The 20,301-nt window shown below is 40.1% G+C and overlaps 1 protein-coding gene across 1 annotated transcript in view; it reads left to right on the top strand.

The window, feature by feature from the left end:
- Slc35f1 (solute carrier family 35 member F1) overlaps positions 1 to 20,301 on the top strand; it is a 408,573-nt gene that overhangs the window by 319,592 nt on the left and 68,680 nt on the right. The window contains exon 3 of the mRNA XM_027402097.2: positions 5,279 to 5,406. Coding sequence (XP_027257898.2) covers positions 5,279 to 5,406 — 128 coding nt within the window. The remainder of the gene's footprint in view (positions 1 to 5,278; positions 5,407 to 20,301) is intronic.

Genomic DNA, 20,301 nt, shown 5'->3' with positions numbered 1-20,301 from the left:
GCTTCCTACTCTATGAGGCATCTGGCCCACCGACATGCCATCCTGTTAATTTCCCATGTTGGGGCTAACCTATGTGTCCACCATGACAGCTGCTCTCATGTCAGAGCTCAAGGTCAGCCCTCAAGAGTTCAGGCTGGCACCTTCTGTCATGTTGTATTTGGAATGTACCCAGTGAGTGGCAGACATCCAGAGGCAAGCCCACTTTAGCCTCTTCCCCTTACATCGTGTGTCATTAGCTGAGACATAGCTCTTTGTTCAAAACAAAATTCACAAAACTGACAGACTCATCTGCCTAATGTCACAAGGCATCAGAGCCAATTACAGGATAGTTCCAGAAGGCAAATGGAGGTACTTTTCACAAAATGGGATGAAGAAAAGAGAAATAGTCTTGTCATTAAAAAGGACAAATACATTTTCCTCTCAACAGGTTCACACCAGGAAAATTGAGAGATTTATATTAATACAGAGTTCCATTATGATTGCTCTGGATAATTTCAAATCCAAGCATCTACCATTCACTTGTCCCCAGCAAACCTACCATTACAGATGTTAGCTAGTGAACAGTATTCCTGATTCGAAGTGGTATCTTCACAATGACAGCAGAGTGATGGGTAAACCACAGAATTTTGACATTTCTTCTGAAGAGAAAAAAAAAACATTTTCATTGTGTTACAAGGAGGTGTATGCGGTCATGTGCTTGTGTGTGTGTGTCTGTGTGTGTGTGTGGTTACTTTTAATCCAAGTCTGAGGCTCCTAGAACCTTGTTATATTACAATGCATCTAATACACATTCAAGATTTTTGCCTAAGAGTATATAGTATTTTGTTGGATTGGAAGACAACCTGCTAAAAAGGCATACAAACACAGTCCCAACACTATCTCCTGTTATGCTAACTTCCTAAATTTAAGCTAATCAAACAATAGGAAAACGGTAATTTTATAAGACTACCCTCTCATCTGACTCTAGTTTTAAAGTTTGGTATGGGGAACCTTCTTAAAATATTCCGAATCTTGGCAATTTTCAAGAAAGTCTCACACAATCACTGCTCTGAAATAAAATCTGGCAGGGGCAGAGGGTGGACTTCAATTTCATCTCAAATACATCTTCAATACATCCTCAAAAATGATCTGAAACAAATGTCCTCAAACATTAGAAATTGTTAAACCAAATGGAGAGTACATTAATTCATTCTTATCCAACATTTTATTTGTATAGTCATAGAGACAGTAAAACATTAATAAACAGAATATATTTAAATACCAAACTGCAATTCCAAAGATTCTATTCATTGCTCATAGGTTTTATTACCCTTTACAGTTAATAGAAATAAAATCTAGAGGTGATTTCAAAGCATTCTTATTCATCAGTTATAAGGGTATTCTATTCCCATGGCTTCTGAATCTATTTCATGAGATCTAGAAGGGCCTTCAGCACAGGGAGTACAAGAATATATTGCCATTATTTTAAAGTTTTCATCATCAATTGTACAGCAGTGAGTCAGATGCTCCTTAGAAAATATAGCAGTCTTCCTCCATCCTGGATAATTCTACTAATCAAGAGTTGAGTGCTTGCAGAGTCATAAACAAAACTCCATGGAAGCATTTACATGGTGGGTGATTCCTCAAAGTTCTTATCTGCAGACCAGGAAGGCAACCCCATCCTTCACCTGAGACCATATAATAAATAACTTTGGATATGTTATTGGTTAGTGGGACAAGTAACATCACTATAACCTAGTTTTACAGTATTGTGTGTTGAGATGTGGTTTGTAGGCCCTGAATTTGGCAATTGTTCATCATGTAAAATAGCAGGGACAATGACCTGTGTCTTTAGAATTGCTGCTTTGAGGTTAAATACATCATTAACAATTTTATGGCTTCTATCCATTGTATTATGTGTCAAATGCTCAACAAATTAGTTTTGTCAATGTCATAATTTTTACTAGAAAACTACTTCAGTGGCAGAAGCAAGAAAGTTTGTAGTAGATGTATTTTAACTATCTCAATTTCACTGTTACTTAAACTTTCTGAGATGACTAGTAAAATTTATTCATATATAATTTATTGACTATTTGTCCTGGACTTTTGGATCCTGGAAATAAAGAACAAGATAATGCCAATTTTTCAAATTTTGAATAACCTAATGTGTAATAGAGATAAGAAAAGATATGTCCTGTATGTGGCTGGAACACAGTTATTAACAGGGCATATCATAGAGAGTCCCATCCCAGTGAGCAGAAGAGTTCAGCATTCCTATGAGAAGTGTATGATGGTGCTTCATTTGGACACTGGAGTGTCCAATGTCTTGTTGGAACAGTACTTATTCAGGGTTCTAATGCTTTGAAAAGAGATCATGGCAAAAGCAACTCTTATAAAAGAAAGTATTGATTGGAGACTTGCTTAAAGTTTCAGGGGGGTTATTTATTTATTTTTTATTTATTTATTTATTAGTTCTAGTTAGGAACAAGCTTGTTTCACATGTAAGTCCCTTCTCCCTCTTCCTCCCCTCACCCCCATCCCTCCTTCCCTACCCCCATCCTACCCCCCACCCCATCCACCCACCATTCCCCAGGCAGGGTAGGGCCTCAACGGGGGTTTATTAATCAAGATTCTCTAGAGTAACAAAACATATAATGGATCTCTAAATATATAGAAATTGGATTTATTACAGTGATTTATAGTCTGTGTTCTAGCTAATCAAACACTGGCTGACTTTGAATGGAAGGTTCAAGAATCCATAAGTTTTTCAGTCCACAAGACTGGATGTCTTAGTGTGTCTTCAGCATATGCTGGAATTCCAAAGAAGTAGGCTGTAATGCCTGTAACGATAACCTGAGACTTTAGAATTGCATTTGGCAGTGATGGTGAGAGCAAGCAGGCAAAAAGAACAAGCTTACGTATAGTAAGAAATTACCAATACGGAGTCAGGTAGAAATATAAGGGTATTTAATAGGGAAAAGCCTTACTTACAGAGCGAACCAGCCAGCCGGTGGTAGTCTGTACAGCAAGCAGCCAAGAGAAACCGAAACCGAAAACGCAGTCCCCCTACTCACTCTGACCACGCCCTCACAAGCCCTCAGGTACTCTTGTAGCCAGCCCCTAAGAAGGCGTGGCTGAGGCAGGTTTGGTCAAAACTTCAGGGGGATCTTTCTACCTTAAAAGATCTGCATTAAAGGATTGCCTTTTGACTTCAGAGATCTAGACTAGAAGTAGGTCTTTCCATTTCAAATGACTTAATTAAGAAAAAAAAATCCCTCACAGGTGTGCCCAGCCATTTGGGTTTTAGTTAATTCCAGACATAGTCAAGCTGACAGCCAAGAATAACTATAACAGAGATTTAGTCCATTATTATCATGACAAAGAGTGTGGCAGCATGCAGTCAGTATGGTGCTGGAGCAGAAGCTGAAAGCTTTGCATCCTAATCCATCCTAATCCACTCTGTGCAACAGGCACAGAGAAAGAGGGATACAAGGCCTGGTATGCACTTTTGAAATCTCAAAGTTCATCCCTAGTTATACATCTCCCCCAACAAAATCACACCTCCTAATCTTCCCCTCATAGCTGCCAGCAAATACAGGAGCCTATGGGGGCCTGTCCCATTAAAACCACCACATTCCACCTCTAGCCTCCTGTAGGCTTATAGTTATAATGCAAAATGCGTTTAGTTCAATTTCAAAAGTCCCCATAGTCTTGCAGCTAAAGACTGTTTCAAAGTCTCTTCTGGGATCCAAGGCAATTTCATTTTGTTGTTGTTGCTTTGTTGTGTTTTTTTGTTTGTTTGTTTGTTTTGGTTTTTTTGGGGTGGGGGATTTTTGGTATAGCTTTTAAGCCTGTCCTGGAACTCACTCTGTAGACCAGGCTGGCCTGAAACTCACAGAGATCCTCCTGCCTCTGCCTCCCGTGTGCTGGGATTACAGGTATGTGCCACCACCACCTGGCAGCAATTTCTTAATTGTAACCCCTATAAAATAAAAAATAAATTACACACTTCCAACATACAGTGGCACAGGATACACATTATCATTCCAAAACGGAGGAAATGGAGCATAGGAAGAAATACTGAATCAAAGCAAGACCATAAATCATTAAGGCAAACTTCAAACTGCGTTTCCATGTTCCATGTCAAAGTGTTCTTCAGATCTCCAACTCCTTTCAGAAGTGTGACTGTGACACACTTCTCTCTCTTTGGCTGATTCCATATCCGGTCCCCTGAGGTGAAGGACTAAGGGCCTGCAACAGCCAAAAGACCCCCCCCCCATCAATCCTTCAGAGGAGACCGAAGCCCTGACTGGCAGTTTGCCTGGAACTTACTGAAGTCTTGAATCATAAACATTCAGTTAAGCTGCACCCAGATTCTTGTCCCTTTTGAAACTAGAACACAATAATCATTTCTTGTTTTAAACATATATTTATTAGAATAATTTGTTATGCAGTAATAAATCATATTACACCATCTCTACTCCCTCAGTGTCTGTATATTCAACATTGTCTGTGACATCACAATCTGGCCACAAAGAGCTGTATGTAATTACCATTGGGCTGCATTTAAAAGTAAGATTTATTTCAGCTTGGAATACATATAAAATTAAGAATGAAGATATCTAAATTCTGTCCAAATGCTATCACTGCAAGACAAGGTGATGAAATTAATTATTGGCAGCACCGAGACAAGGATCAGGTGGTGGGCTTTTCCATCCTAAAATTTTCTCCCTGCACGTCACTCACACATCTCTAGATTAGACATGGTTATTCAAGCAAAAGAATCTTCTGGATGCCATCTTGGAGTCTTACTACAGACTTACTGCCACACACAAAGCTGCTTCTAATGGGCTACTTTTCTTTTGGTCTGTATCTGTTTTAGTATAGTATTAAAATTTAGGATGGTCTGAGGTTTTTTGTGTGTGTGTGTGCAATGTTATAATATATATATTATATTATACATATAATATATTATATATTATAATGTGTGTGTGTGTGTGTGTGTGTGTGTGTGTGTGTGTGTGTATGTATATTATATATATTCCATGGTAAGCAATGACTTACTCAGTCTCACCCTGGTGTAGAAACTAACTTGGAGACCCAAAAGTGACCATGAAGACAATGTCCTAAGTAAAGCATGTGAGTCTTTGATAGATTAAGCCACTAAAATATTGCATAAGTTTCTGGTAAAAAAAATGCATATGTAGGTACCCAGTACAACAATATGTTAGAATTCTAAATATGTAATGTGTTATATGTCAAGCACTTAATTTGTTTTTTTCTTAACTTTGTAACACAGGAGAAGAAAACCTCTTGGCAATTTTACGACGAAGATGGTGGAAGTACATGATCCTGGGACTTGTAGACTTGGAAGCTAATTACTTGGTGGTCAAAGCTTACCAGTACACAACTCTGACCAGTGTCCAGGTAATGATGGTTCCTCTCCTTTCAAATTTCCAGATACAGCCCATTTTGAGTTTAATTTGTTTGAAATCTGTATACTACATGGTTGGTTTTTCTTTTCTTTTTAAATTCAATTTAATTTAATTTTTAAAGAGAAAATAAATTCTTCTGTCATTCAATACATTTCAAAAACAGTTCCCACTCCCTCCATTCCACCTAGTTCCCCCCTTCCCAATTCTCTCTTCTCTAGATCCACTCCCCCTCCCATTTCTCTTTTAAAAAAGAGCAGGCCCCCACCAAGAGATTACAGCAAAAAGAAAAAGGACAAAAAAAGACACAATAAGACAAGGTGAAAGCCCTCATATCAAGGCTGGACAAGATAACCCAATAGGAGGGAAAGAGTCTCAAGAGCAGGCAAAAGAGTCAGAGATATACCTGCTCCCTTTGCTAGTTCCACAAAACACCAAGCTAACAGTATGGCATACTGTAGAGGACTTCTTACAGACCCATGTAGGCTCTGTGCTTGCCACTCAGTCTCTGAGCACTTGTGAGCCCTGTTTCATTGTTTTAGTGGACCATGTTCCCCCGGTGTTCTTGACTCCTCTTACTGCTACAGTCTTTCCTCTCCTTCTTCGGAGGAATTCCCTAATCTCCAAGGGGAGTAACCTGAAAGACCTCCAACTTTAGATTCTCGCCCCCGTCTCTCTCTCTCTCTCTCTCTCTCTCTCTCTCTCTCTCTCTCTCTCTCTCTCTCTCTCCCTCTCCCTCTCCCTCTCCCTCTCCCTCTCCCTCTCTCTCTCTCTTTATCTCTCTCTCCATACTGTACCCACTTCCATTTGACTGGACAAGGCAGTGATCTATAAGGATAGCAGAATATCATTAGGAATCGCTTCATTGATTTTTTTTTTTTTTTTTGCCAGTCTTGTTTGGTTCTACCCTAGATTTCTGTGCTATCCAGTCTACTTTTTTTTTGGCCATCCAGGGCCATGGGCTCCCCGCTTGTTATGGTCCTCAAGTTAAACCAAACATTAGTTGGCCACTCTGGAAGTTCTGTGCCGCTATTGCCCCAGCACATCTTGCAGGCAGGACAAATTGTAAGTAGAAGGTTTTGTGCTTGGGTTGGTGTCCAGGTTTTACTTTCCATAGTCTGCAGAGTACCATCTCCTGCCAAAGAGACTAGACATAGGTGTGAAGACTCCAAACAGGCACCAGCTCGACCTTTCTACATTCAATGAACTGTGTGTATATTGCCTTTGGCAATGGGGCCCACTGTGAAATATCAGAGAGCAACCTGATGTCCTAGCGTTAGCCTGGGTTGTTTAGGGATGTCCATGAGACTTCCAAAAATTCAACCAAAATTCCACCACTGGAAGCCTTGCCTGGCTATAAAGGACCAGTTCAGGCTATATTCTCCATTACTTGAAGTCGTCACTAGGATCACCCGCATAGAACTCAGGAAGTTTCCACTGCACTAAGTTTCCATACCACCTCTCAAGTGCAGTTGTTTCTCCCTGCCCTCTTCCCTCCATCCTGCCCCCCATACCTCATACTCACTGCCCCTGTTCCCATACCCACCTGTCTCCAATTTACCTGCAAGTCTATTCTATTGCCCCTTCCCAGGGAGATCCACACTTCCCCTCCAGAGCCCTCCTCTTTACCTAACCTTTCTGGGTGCGTGAATTGTAGTTAATATACATTTATATGTGAATACATACCATGTTTGTCTTTCTGGGTTGGGGTTACCTTACTTGGGATGATTTTTTTTCTAATGCCACCCATTTGCCTGCAGATTTCATGATGTCATTTTTTAAACATCTGAATAACATTCCATTGTGTAAATGCACCATGTTTTCTTTGTCCACTCTTCAGTTAAAGGACATCTAGGTTGTTTCCAGTTTCTGTCTATTATGAATATAGCTGCAATGAATATAGTTCAGCAAGAGTCCTTATGGGAGGATGAAGCATCCTTTGGATACATGCCCAAGATTGGTATAGCTGTGTCTTGAGGTAGATAATATAAGAACTAAAATTCATTTTTATGTCATTAATTTTTCCTAAATAAGGTACAATTGGATGGATTTTTCCTCTTTGTTCTAAATATACCAAAATAATCATTTACAATGCAAAAAGTAATTCATGGATTTGAATGCTGCCAACTAATCTTGTGTCAGCAGGAGAATTATTAATAAGTATAAAAATAAATCTGGTTTCATCACATTTAACTTTCAAGAATGTTAATAGACTTTGATTAAGTAAGCAAGCTGCCTAGTAATCTTTTCTTTTAGTTTTTTAAAAAATGCACTCAATATGAAACCATAAGGGATATGGTTTTCCCCTAAATGATTAAAAATAAAATTCTTAGAATGTGTTATGTAGGAAAATAAGCTACTGTGTAATAAGAGATTCTTGGCCCAGCAGGTCCCACATCCTTGAGCCCCAAATAAACACACAGAAGCTATAGTAGTTATAAATCTGTTGGCCAGTGACTAGGGCTAGCTCTGTCTTAATTATTAACCCATTTCTATTAATCTAAGTATTTTCATGCAGTCTTGTCAGAAAACACCTGATGCATCCTCTCTTCCCAGTCTCACATGGTGACTCCTAAGCATCTCAGCAGAGAAGAGAGCTATTTCCTGTTTGTCCCTGCTTATATCCTGTTTCTGCCCAGCTACATCACTTCCTGTCTGGCCAATCAGCCAATCAGTGTTTTATTCATTGACCAATAAGAGAAACATATACACAGGAGAACACTCCCCATCACTACTGTGTTTATATCTGTCTGTCGATTTGTTTCTCTCTCTCCATCCTATCACATGGATGTACATAAACACAAGTATCACTTTATAATTATTGAATACTCATTTTCCTTACAACTCAATGTAGTTTGCATTTGTCTCCCATTTTTCTTTATGCAGAAATATTATTGGTTTCACAACTTTTCTAAATTTTCAAGAAAAAAATAAAACGTTATTCACCAATGAGCATGAGCTGGGATTTGATGCCAGTCATCCTTTTAATTTATCTTGAAGCTACAATGACATAAGTGAACAAATACACAAAGTACCTGAGTAAATATGTACAACACAGGCTGGGTGAGAAGTGACTTAAATCTTGTTTCATTTTGTTATTTAGTCACATTCCTAATTTCCCTATGAATTTCAAAGATGATGCCTTAGTCTTTTGTTGTTACAATAGAATACTGGAGAGTGGACAATTTATAATGAATATAGAATTATTGGATCACTGTACTTGAGGCCGGGGGTTTAAGTATCAAAGAGTGAGAACAAGAACATCAGTAAGGTGGGTCAAAGCCCACTGGATAATGTCCCTGATCTCACCAGTGACTGTAGAGCATCAGTGGTCTAATGACTCTTCGTCTTTATGTACTCTTGCCATAGCAATTTAATATTTACATGAACTTTAGAAGATACAAATATGTAAGCAATGGTAGATACCTTAAAATAAAAGTAATGAATATTTTCCAGGACCATGTCTACATGTGATTTGTATTCATTTTACATGTGTGTCAACACATGCATGTGTTTATGTTCATGTATATGCAGTTACACACATGTAATGTGGAGGTCTGATGACAACCTTGCCTTGGGTATCATTTCTTAGGTACCACCTACCTTTATTTTGAGATAAGGTCACTCATTGAGCTGAACTTCCTTGGCAGGCTATGCTGACTGAGCAGCAAGCTCAAGGTAGCTATCTGTCTCTGCCTTTCCAGCCACTGGGATTACAAATTCATGCCACCCTCCTCAACATTGTTCTTCACGTGGACTCTGGAGATCAACCTCAGCTTCTTGTGGTTGCAAAGCTAGCATTTTACTCCCTGAAATGTCTGCTCCACCCCACCCAAGTTCATTTCCTCACACAGGTGGTATTTGAGAGCATTTGTAAGCTGAATTCCAATGAAGATGCACACTGACACAAGAAGTGAACCAGGAGAGAGAACTTAGGAAAACCCTCTTAATTTAGTCTTTAAAATCTGGTGGCTTTTGGACTGATTTTGGGAGGCACAAGCTGATGTCTAGATGGAGAAGACCCAGAGGTCGTGTACCCATTATTTAGAGTTGTCCTTTATAAAATTATTTGTATGGTATCTTTGCTTTCTCTGTAGCCTTCTTTTATCCAGGTGTGAATGCAGCTGGAAATTGAATTTCCTTTTTCTACATTTTCCTTCTTACCATTTCCTCTGAAGAAAAATAATTTTCAAGATGCTCCATGCACAACATTTCTTTTGATTAAAATATATCTGGACATGTTCACATCCTAAGTTCTTTATAAGATTTTAGACATCTTCAAAACAGGAATTGCGACTTGTTAGAGTAAGTTAGAAATCATGAATAAATTAGCATTTAGAAACATATACATCTAATACAAATATGGTTATGAGATTTCCCATTTACATTTGCTTTGATAACAATATCACCAGACCAAAAAAAAAAAAAAAAAAAACGATCCCCCCCACAAGACAGTTGAAAGCTATACTAACAATGTACATATACATAGTGTATATAAATGAAGTAGGCTTTAGGAAATGCCTGCTTTATTACAAATTCCATTTTAAAATATTTTCTCTGTTTTAAATGCTAACTTTTTTTTAAATCATGGAGATAAAAACTCACTGGCAACGTTCTCTGCAAATGTGACATTGGATGTTCAGTACATGTTGCCACTGGATAAACAGTCTCCTGAGTCCCTCTTTTCTTTGCCTTCTTCAACTAGAAACAAGGTCCTTTTTTTGTCTAGTCTTTTTCAACTAGAAATAAGATGTAAGTAGGCGTCTTCTCCTGCAGGTGCTCCATAAAAAAACAAATCTTATTCATATACACCTTACCCAACACCCTACACACACACACACACACACAGAGAGAGAGAGAGAGAGAGAGAGAGAGAGAGAGAGAGAGAGAGAGAGAGAGGGTTTTTAAATACCCTTGGCCAAGATTTTTGTATTATTTGAAATATATTTCTTCCTTCATCTTCTAGCTATTGATATCTTGCTCACTGTAAAATCCTTTCTATGTTCAGGATGTTTTCAAATCATATACTAATTGAAAGGACAATGAAAACCATCTTTAATGGTAAAGTAATATGGGGTCTTATAACTAGAGCACCTAGAGGAAAGGAAATCTTCAGCATAGTCAGTCAAATGTCTTAAGGATGCCATCAAGGCTGCTGATGTTTTTCTCCCTCCCCTCTTCTGTCCCTTCTGGCTTATCCTATGCAGACCCTGGTTATGGCCGTAAGGTAGATCTCTTCCGGCATGAATCAGAGTCACATATTTCTTCATTCATGACCAGTGAAAGACAAAAACATCCTCTTCCCATAATAAATGATCAAAAATCTATATGTCTACTCTGATTGGACCATTTAAATAGCTAGGGGAATATTGGAATACTAGAATTGGCTTACATGTGGCAAATACAGTACTACTAATAGTCCAAGTCAGGACTGGATCACTCTCACCCAGTTATTCAACAGGAAGACAGCTGCAATGTCTTTACACCTAATTTAGTGCCTAGCTCAGTTCTATAAGCCCTACTGTGAGAAGGATTCCTCTGGCTCCTGCGTTCCCATAGCACTATGGTCTTGCTCCATTTTCACAGTCTCCTTCCTAAGAATAACTTCATGTACCTCTATTTAATTCACTGTACTCAAGATCTTTAACTGCAAACACAATTTCTTTTCCACCTTTGATGCTCTAGTTCCTAGTAGAAATCCATCACATACTGGATAATCAATATTTTTAAAGAGGTTAATTAAATTGCATCAATCTTTAGCATTCAGGGGCACGGGAATTCCCAACAGTTCCCTACCTAAATTTAGAGACCACTGGCACATCTATGAAGGCGTAAACACACAGGAAAAGTGGAACACTGGCTTCTTGCCTGAAACATGACCATGAACCAGAATCAAGATTTATAAATGAATGTAGTGAAAATAAGGAGGCATTTCCTTTGGAACTATGCTTGATGTTTCCTTTTTCTTTTCTTTTTATGCTTAGCCTTCAAATGTCACAATCAATTATTGATCTCTCATGATTTGTGTTTTTTCTCAAGTTTTTCCTTGTGGGGAAACAGTAACAATTAGTCCCTAACACTGGTTCACTGAGTCTCAGATATTTAGGTCAACTTATGTGATACACTATCTTGGTTTGTTTTCTATTGCTAGGGAAAAAACTGCTATAACCAAAATCTAGAGAGGGAAGAGTATTTGACTTCCTGGTCCCAAACACTGTCTATCACAGAGGGAAACAAAGGAAGGAACTCAAGCAGGAACCTGGAGGCAGGATTGAAGCAGAGGCCATGGAGGGGTGCTGCTTACTGGCTCGTTCCTCACTGCTTGCTCAGCCTGCTTTCTTATACAACCCATGCCACCTGCTCAGAGATGGTACTGCGCAGGGTGGCCTGGCCTTCCCACAACAGTCATTAATCAAGAAAATGCCCCACAGGCTTGCACAGGCCAATCTGTTGAAAGAATTTTTTCAATTGACGGTGCCTCTTCCCTGATAGCCCATATTTATGTGAAGTTGGTTAAAAACAAACAAAACAACCAACCAGGACCTGCTCCATCACTAATACACCCAGCTACCCAGTTACCTTTCTCAAAATAGCTTCAACACCCTACTTAATGCTACATTCTAGGAAATATTTTTTTTCTAATAATCTAGGAAGAAAACAAAACAAAAATTCCAGTGAAAATCAATTGGCCTTTGTTACAATTTACTGGGCAAGGAAGAAGGGGAAATAAAAAGCAAGTTGAGTCTGACAGTTCTAGAGTCATTTTTCCACCTCCAACAAATAAACCCTTTAAATAATAATAAAAAAATGGTCAAGACAGAAGACACTTGCTGCAGAATACATGGCTGTGCTGCCTCTTACTAATTTAATTCTGCTTGCTCATTGCACATTGGTTAAGCTAACAAAGATCTATAATGGCGTGTCCCTTGTTTCTGGAAATATCAACTGAGTATACAGTATGTGTGTTAGTACTGGTAATCAATGTGAGTGAGGCTTGCCTTCTGCCAGCAGATTATGGGCTGGTAAAGGGGAGAAAAATGGTGGTGTGCTAACACTAATGCTGAGCACAGCCTAAGAACAGATGTCAGAGAGCTATTGTGTTTGAAGAAGGTAGGGAAGATGGCTATCTGAAAGGAGAAAAAATGCCCATCCTGGGGTCTATGAGAATGGAAAAAACATGTTAAGAATGGAACATAGATATGACTCTGTCCAAGAAATCAATTGCTATATAGAAGCTTGGGATTAAAAACCCAGGAGCAATATTTGAAAAACAATTATTCCTATTCCATTCATGGAGTTACCTCAAAATAATTCCTGAACACTTCTGGGTTGGAAACATTGTATTAGAGGATTCAAACCCTTGAAGGAACATACAATTTATGGCTATTCTTCCCTGGGAGCTACTGCTTCTCTTGGGAGTGCTTACTTTTCTGTAATAAACCTACGTTTGCTTTTCCTAATATATATGTATTTTATTAATATTTATGTATTATGTATATATAAACCCATATTCTCAAGAAAGGTAATATTTCATCAAACAACCAAAAATATAGTTATAATAAAAGATTTGCATCCTAGAAAAGATTAGCATGGTTCTATTGGAACATTTGTGAAAGTGTCTTTACGGAAATGAATTGAGGAAGATATCTCTGAAAATCAGAAGTGAAACTGAGAAGTAAAAGTAGAATATTAATCAGAAGGGAGCAAGCTGCAACAAAGAGGGCGTCATGTTCAAGTCTATATGGTAGGAGGACAATACCGAGGACAAGGAACCTGTGATCAGCCTAGGAGGGAGAAGAACAGTTTTAAGAGACAGCTGGAGGAAGAGGTGGCCAGCCCAAGAGTTCAGCAATTCAGGCTGGCAGCAGAGGAAATCATCAGATATGTTAAGCTGACACTAATGCATGACATTCTTGATGATCGAGGATGACTTTAGTTGTGGTGTATTCAAGCAATAGATTTTTACAAGGAATGGAGGATGACTAAGAAAAAGTTAAGTCTGTACTTTGTTGTGGGTCTTCAGTGAGAGAAAGAAGATGCCAACTTCCCCTTGTAGGCAGCAGAGAGCCCTGGAGGCTTCCGAAGAGCTAACTGGTAGGATTCAAGCCAAGCCTACTGTGTGATAAGTCTCCAGGGATATTCTGGATTTCTCATCCTTTTTGAAACATGTGTAAAATGAAAAGACAGGAAGAATGACTCCTTCCCAGATTCCTAAATTTATGTGATATAAGCCAGACCCAGAAAGATAAACACAATATGTACTCATTCATAAGTTGATACTAGATGTAAAGCAAAGGATAAACAGGCTACAATCCTCAACCCCAGAGAAGCTAGGTAACAAGGAGGACCCTAAGAAGGACCCGTGAATCTTGCTGGGAAGAGGAAATAAATGAAATGTCCTGGGTAAACTAGGGTGGGGAGAGGGGAGGGATGGGGGATGGGAACATGAGGGATCAGGATGGTTGCCTTGGGATCGAGAAGGAGGGGGACAGTACTGAAAGAGATATCTTGATAGAGGCAGTCATTATGGGGTTAAGGGAAAATCTAGTGGCAGGGAAACTCCCAGGAATCTACAAGGATGACCTCGGCTAAGACTCCAAGCAATAATGGAGAGTGTGCCTGAACTAGTCTTTCCCTGTAATCAGATTGGTGACTACCCTAATTGACATCATGAGGTCTTTGTCCAGTTCCTGATGGAAGTAGATACAGAGATCCACAGGCAAACACTGGGCCAAGTTCCAGGAGTGCAGTTGAAGAGAGGGTGGAGGGATTATATGGGTGGGGTCAAGATCATGGTGGGAACTTCATAGAGACAGCTGACCTGAGCTTGTGGGAGCTCACAGATTCTGGATGGACAGCTAGGGACTGACCTAGGCTCTTTGCATTTGGGTGACAGTGTGTAGTTTGGTCTTTTGTGGGGCCCTTAGCAGTGAGACCAGTACCTGTCCCGATGCATGAGCTGCCTCTTTGGAACCTATTCCCTATGGTGGATTACCTTGTTCAGCCTTGATGCAGAGGGGAGGAGCTTGGTCCTGCCTCAGTTTGATATGTTATGCTTTGTTGATTTCCATGGGAGGCCTTACCCCATCTGAATGGAGACAGAGGTGGCATGGATGGGATATAGAAGGGAGGCAGGGGGGAGAATGGGAGGAGAGAAGAGAGAGGAAACTGTGGTTGGCATATAAAATAAATGAATAACAGATGAATAAAAAAGAAGAAAGCTTATGTTTAAATGTCACAAGTGATATACAGAGCCTCAGGGGGGAAGTATATTTTTAAATGATTATAAACATGAAGGAAAATCTCAGAAACATACAGTATCCCTTGAACACTGCATACAGCTTTCATGATGGGGACATTTTCTATGACTTAGTGTAATGTCAAAAACAGGATATTGACACTGTTATAACATTATTACCTAGGGTATAGACATTGTTGCATTTTGTGTGTTTTACCTTAACTGAGAAAGAGAGAGATTTCATGAGAGAGACAGAGACAGAGACACACAAAGAGAAACACACACACACACACACACACACACACACACACACACGGTGACAGTGGGGTATAGGGAGAAACGGAGACAGATTCATGTAATCACAACCACATCAGTCTTATGGCCACTAAAGCATTCCACAATGCTACCCCTCCACAATCACACTGATCCTAGTTAGCCCTCCCCCATCAGCCAGTAATCACTAATTTGTTCTCCATCTGTATGTCTTGTCTGCAGGAACATATTATATAAAGTGTTTAATCTGTTGAGATTTTTGTTTCCACTAGGCTTATACTCCTTGAATCCATCTAAATATTTGCAAAAGTCCATAGCATGGACTACTAATACACAACAACAAAAATTTACTTTTTTTTTTTTTACTGCTGTGTATTAGTAGTCCATGGTATGAATATTCCAGTTTGTTGAGCTCAAGGAAATCTGTGTTGTTTTAAGCTGTCAAACTAAATAATAAAATCTATGATTAGCATCCATGTATCATCGAAATACTCACTCCTGTCAGATAAATGATTAGAGCTGCCATTGCTGGACCATACAGTCAATGGTCAATACATATGTAGATTTAGAACATGTTAAACTAGTTTCCAGAGGGGCTGGCTGCGCATCCCCACCTGTAATCCAGGACCTGTGTAACTTCTATTTGCTCTAGCATTTGCTGGTACCATTTTTTATTTTTACCACCCTAAAAGGTTTACAGTAACATTTAATTGCACTTTTAATTTGTGTCTCTCCAGTGACCAATAATGTGGAATGTTTAGGAAATGTTTTAAAACTTTGCTATTATAATTGAAAGATAACAGCAGTCTTAAAAATGCCTTCTATGTGGGAAATTTATAATAAAAGAGAACACTGAAGCAAAGAAACCCCACTGCTTTCTTTCACAGAAAGTAAAAGGAGAAATACTAACACCATCATGCTGGATTTATAAGGATTTTCATTCTAAAGACACATTTGTGGGTTTTTATCTCTTGACTAGCAAAGAATGAATAGGTTGTGGCTGTGACTCTGAGACAGATTAGCAATGACATTTGGGTACATTTAACTGCTATGCTATTTTTATGCCTGTGCTATATGAACCATTTCAGTAGAAATACCAGCTTTACGACTTCTTGCCCAAAGATTATTCGTCTTTCTCAGCTGTGTCGTACTAAAAAGCAAGCAGGTTAAACCAGCGCTGCAATGAAGTACAAAGACAGCTCTCTTCAAACCTGAGAGCTTGGTAATTAAAATAAACTCACACCGGAGTCATTTCCAGTGCCTGTGCCTACCCTGCCCAGAGGCCTGGATCTCTGACACTCATGCTGTCCTTCCCACAGTGTGGATTTCACAGCTTCTCTCATTCTTTGAGAAAACACAAGGAATGCCTTCAGCTCTGTTTGTTGTCCTTCCTGTTATGAGCATGACAGAACAAATGGCAGCTCCCCAGGGTGCAGTGTGGTGCCAACCCTGAGACTAACCCTGCAAGGAATGCAAAGTGTATGAGAACCACAGTGTACATCATCCCTTTCCTCAGCCCCCAGGATTTCTGGGGCCACCCTATTTGAATTTTTAGTGAACAATGAATTAAAGAGCATCAGACACAGGGAAAGTATGTACCCTCTCTGCAGGCTGAAGCTGAGGCCACAGAAATAGATATTCTTTCACTGATTAAAAAAGGCCTGGCCTGACCTAGAGGGCACACCTACTAATCAGACAAGAGTCCGCCATGAGATGATAGACAGCTACAACAACAGAGAATCCAAGATAGTCACTGAGGTGATCAGAGGTCTCGTACAGCTCCATGGGCACAGGAGAAAAATGCTCACCACCTCCACAGTCAACAAGTTAGTGTACATGAGAGAAAGCCACTGCACTAACTTGTTGCCTGTAGCTAACTTGAATTTCTCTCTTTGTGGATGAATCTAGAGGAAGCACAGCTATATATATTAGAATCCAGACTCAACTACTGGCTTGAGCTTGTGATTTCAAATTCAGCCTCTAATACTGTAACATCTTGCTTAACCTTGGTGTTTCTACCAGTCTCTAATTCAGGGTTGTGGAAATTTAATAACTACTCATGAGACATTTTCAAATTATCTAAAGGAAAAGCTTTTAAGAACAGAAATATTTCTTACCCCCAAAGGGAAAACGATGCTCTGGATCTTCCAGATTTCTTTCCTGAAATGTCCTAGTCCTGTGTTTGAAATAACAGCAACTTCAACTTATGGTACCTCAGTCAAAGTACTTGACCAACTCTCTTAATTGCTTTAGAACTCCTTCCACCCGAAGAGCATACAGAAACATTACCTCCCATAGCTCCTGTGCTTTCATCGTATCTGTCTGCATTGTCATCAGAAATATCCAGTCCAAGCTATGGAAGGAAGCTTATGTACTTATTGACTACGGTTGCTGGGCTAATAGTCCACATGCCACTAGAGGTAATAGAGATCAAGAAAGACTCTGGAGGTAGCAAGAGTACCACTACCCCTCCTTTCCCCTGAACTCTGTAACTGCCAGTGCTTTTGATCCGGTTTTGATACCTGCTCATTCCTCCATCTTCTCTTTTCTTATGGCAAAGTTCCCTTTCTACTTTATATGATAGTTGCTTATTTACACTTTCTGTAGGGCTCTAGGAGGCCCAGGCATGGCAAATATGGCTCTGGCAGGCCTTGCTAAACTATTAGATTGCATTTTGAAAGCTAGCCACTACCTCCTCCTGAGGCTGACCACCAAGGTCCAGATACAAAAGTATTAAAGTCCAGCAATTGATAGACCCCTTTGGCTGCCCTAATTAGCATGCCCAATTAAAATTAAACATCTCATCCTTACACAGGGTTTCCCCTTGTACCTTCATAAACTGCCATTTGCCTATGGGCTACATCTGTTTCCTCTCTATCCAGAGGCAGTCCTTTGTGCCCCAGGGGCAAATATCCCTTTGCCTCTCCCTTGTTCCTTTTCTCTTCTCCCCCCTCCTCTGTCTCCCATCTTTGTCTCTTATTTCCTGCCCTTTGTCCCTTTGGGGCAAATAAATTTCCTTTGTGCCAAGAATTTGGTCTTGGTGTATCCTGTGTCTACTGCAGTCCTTTCAATTTCGTCTTCCCTTTGAGTACATAGGTCTTTGAAGGCAGGATGTGCACATCTGGTATACAACAAGCACTGAATGCATTCCTGGTGTTTGAATAACTACAGAAATGCATTTCTTTTGGCTGTACTCATAGGCTCATGTTTAGGAGAGATGCTAAAATGTGTTAGACATTTTAGCGAGTTAGATAAGGAAAGGATACATTTCCAACTATTGAGCAAGGCAGTATGAGTGACCTCTCTTCGTTTTAGCATGAGTACATCCAGCCACTTCTTTTGAATGTGTGTGTAATATGCTAGCTATATTTTAGATGTTGAACTAAGCTCTCCGGATGTACAGGTGACTTTTAAAGCTTCCCCATATCTAGATAATAACATGTTGCCAGCATAGTGTGTATGTAGGTTCATTTGCACTACACTTGAATGGTCAAATTGACTGCCCCTTCATTATATTCTGTCGTTGATGGCAAATCTTCCCCAAACATTCTCCACCAGGCCAACGAGCAGAGAAAAGGTGAGTCACTTTAAAACTGACCAATCTGCTCCCAAGTTCAAAACTCTGGGCAATTCAGTTGCTCTTGAACAAATTCTGAGCCTCTCATATTTCTAACCCTCCATATTCATGTCTAAGATGGCATGTATGTCTCTAGAGGTTATGGCCCTCTTGGCCTTGTGTTGGTCCTGTGGCTGATATCCACTTCAGGGCAGCTGGCCAGTGCTGAGTGTGTACTTGCTTCATTGGATGAAGTGATTTTGCTCTGTTCTGGTTCTGGCGTTCTGTTGTTATCCTAAGGTTTCTATTGTTGTGAAGAGACACCATGACCATGGCAACTCTTATAAAGGAAAACATTTAATTAGGGCTGGCTTACAGTTCATAGGGTTAATCTAGTATAGTCATAGTAGGAAGCACGGCAGCACACCAGCAGGCAAGATACCGGAGGAGTCCAGAGTTCTACATATTGAATGACAGGCAGCATAAAGAGAGACATATTGGACCTGGCTTGACATTTGAAACCCCAAAGACCACCCCCTACTGGTACAGTTCTTCCAACAAGGCCACACCTACTCCAACAGGGCCACACCTCCTAATAGTGCCACCTATTGACCAACCATTTAAATCTATGAGCTTTTGGAGACCATTTCTATTCAAACAACCACAGTTGGCCCCTGCTCTTTCCTGAAGTGGTCTTCCCAGCCTCTTTGATGGCCTCCTGCCATACATTTATGATGCTGAGAGCTACAGTGCCTGCCAACCACACTCATCGCCAATTGTTTTCTATGGTGTCCTTTTCTTGGTATAGTGCTATCTCAAAGGAAAATGACACTTTCATTAAATAGGTACCTCAGTCGTTTGCCCTGGTTTTGAAACATGAGATGAAGAGTTCAGGGTAGAGGGTGGGGTACGCCATGTTCTGTAACAGGTAAGGATTGAGTGATGCTAGGCAACCTGGCAGCCATGTCTGCTTTGATATGTTAAATAGACACCTCAACCATTTGTTCTGTGTCTGCAACTTAACAGCTCTATTTTCCTCTTCCTCTCAAACCATCTAGCATTCTTTCTCCCACTCTGAGACTTCAGGAGATGAGACATCAGCTCTAGACACACATATAACTGTCAACTACCTTTGCTTTTCCTTTGAAAAAATGAAGTAAAAGGAGGAGGACATGACTACTCCTAAAGTATGGAGAATATTTTTATGGTAGATATAAGGTAGATATAAGAGGGAAGAGACCAGGCTGTACATGGCTGACAGACTAAACTGGACCATAAAGAGAGGGGTAAGGGGAGCAAGAAACACCCAAGAGGGGTGCCCAAGGCCAAGAGGTAAAAGGGCCAAAAAGGACTGGTGTGGCCAAAATGGCTGATTATATAGAGAAGAGCAGTGGGGGGAAGGGGCAGCCCAGTCCAATCCTGGGACTGGAAAAGCTCAGGGTAAAGGGATGCATATGAGAGCAAGGAGGGCCTCGTAACGGGTAGGGACTAGGGGATGCTGGGAGAACCTGGTAGCCAGCATCAGTTTTTATTTGTTAATAGGCATCTTAGTTAGCCTTTTATCCTCAAGTTTGAGACATAACCCCCTTTGGATCCATAGGTGGGAAAGACAAACACATGTCCTACTCTACTCCTCTGGAGGGGAATTCTTTGTCTTTCATCCTTCCACTCCTGGGAACACCAGACCTCCCAGGCCTCTAGAGGGAGGAAGTGGCAATCTCTGTTAAAGAGAAAAAAATATAGGTGTAGAATCTTTCCTATCTTCATGTATCTGACTTTCTATATCTTTCATTGTTAAAGAAGGCCGACAGCAGGGAGCTGTG

This window comes from Cricetulus griseus, chromosome 2, assembly GCF_003668045.3.
Source record: "Cricetulus griseus strain 17A/GY chromosome 2, alternate assembly CriGri-PICRH-1.0, whole genome shotgun sequence".
In the NCBI taxonomy this organism is placed as follows: Eukaryota; Metazoa; Chordata; class Mammalia; order Rodentia; family Cricetidae; genus Cricetulus; species Cricetulus griseus.
The sequence above is the reverse complement of the archived record's forward strand: the minus strand, read 5'-3'. Positions and strand labels throughout refer to the sequence as shown.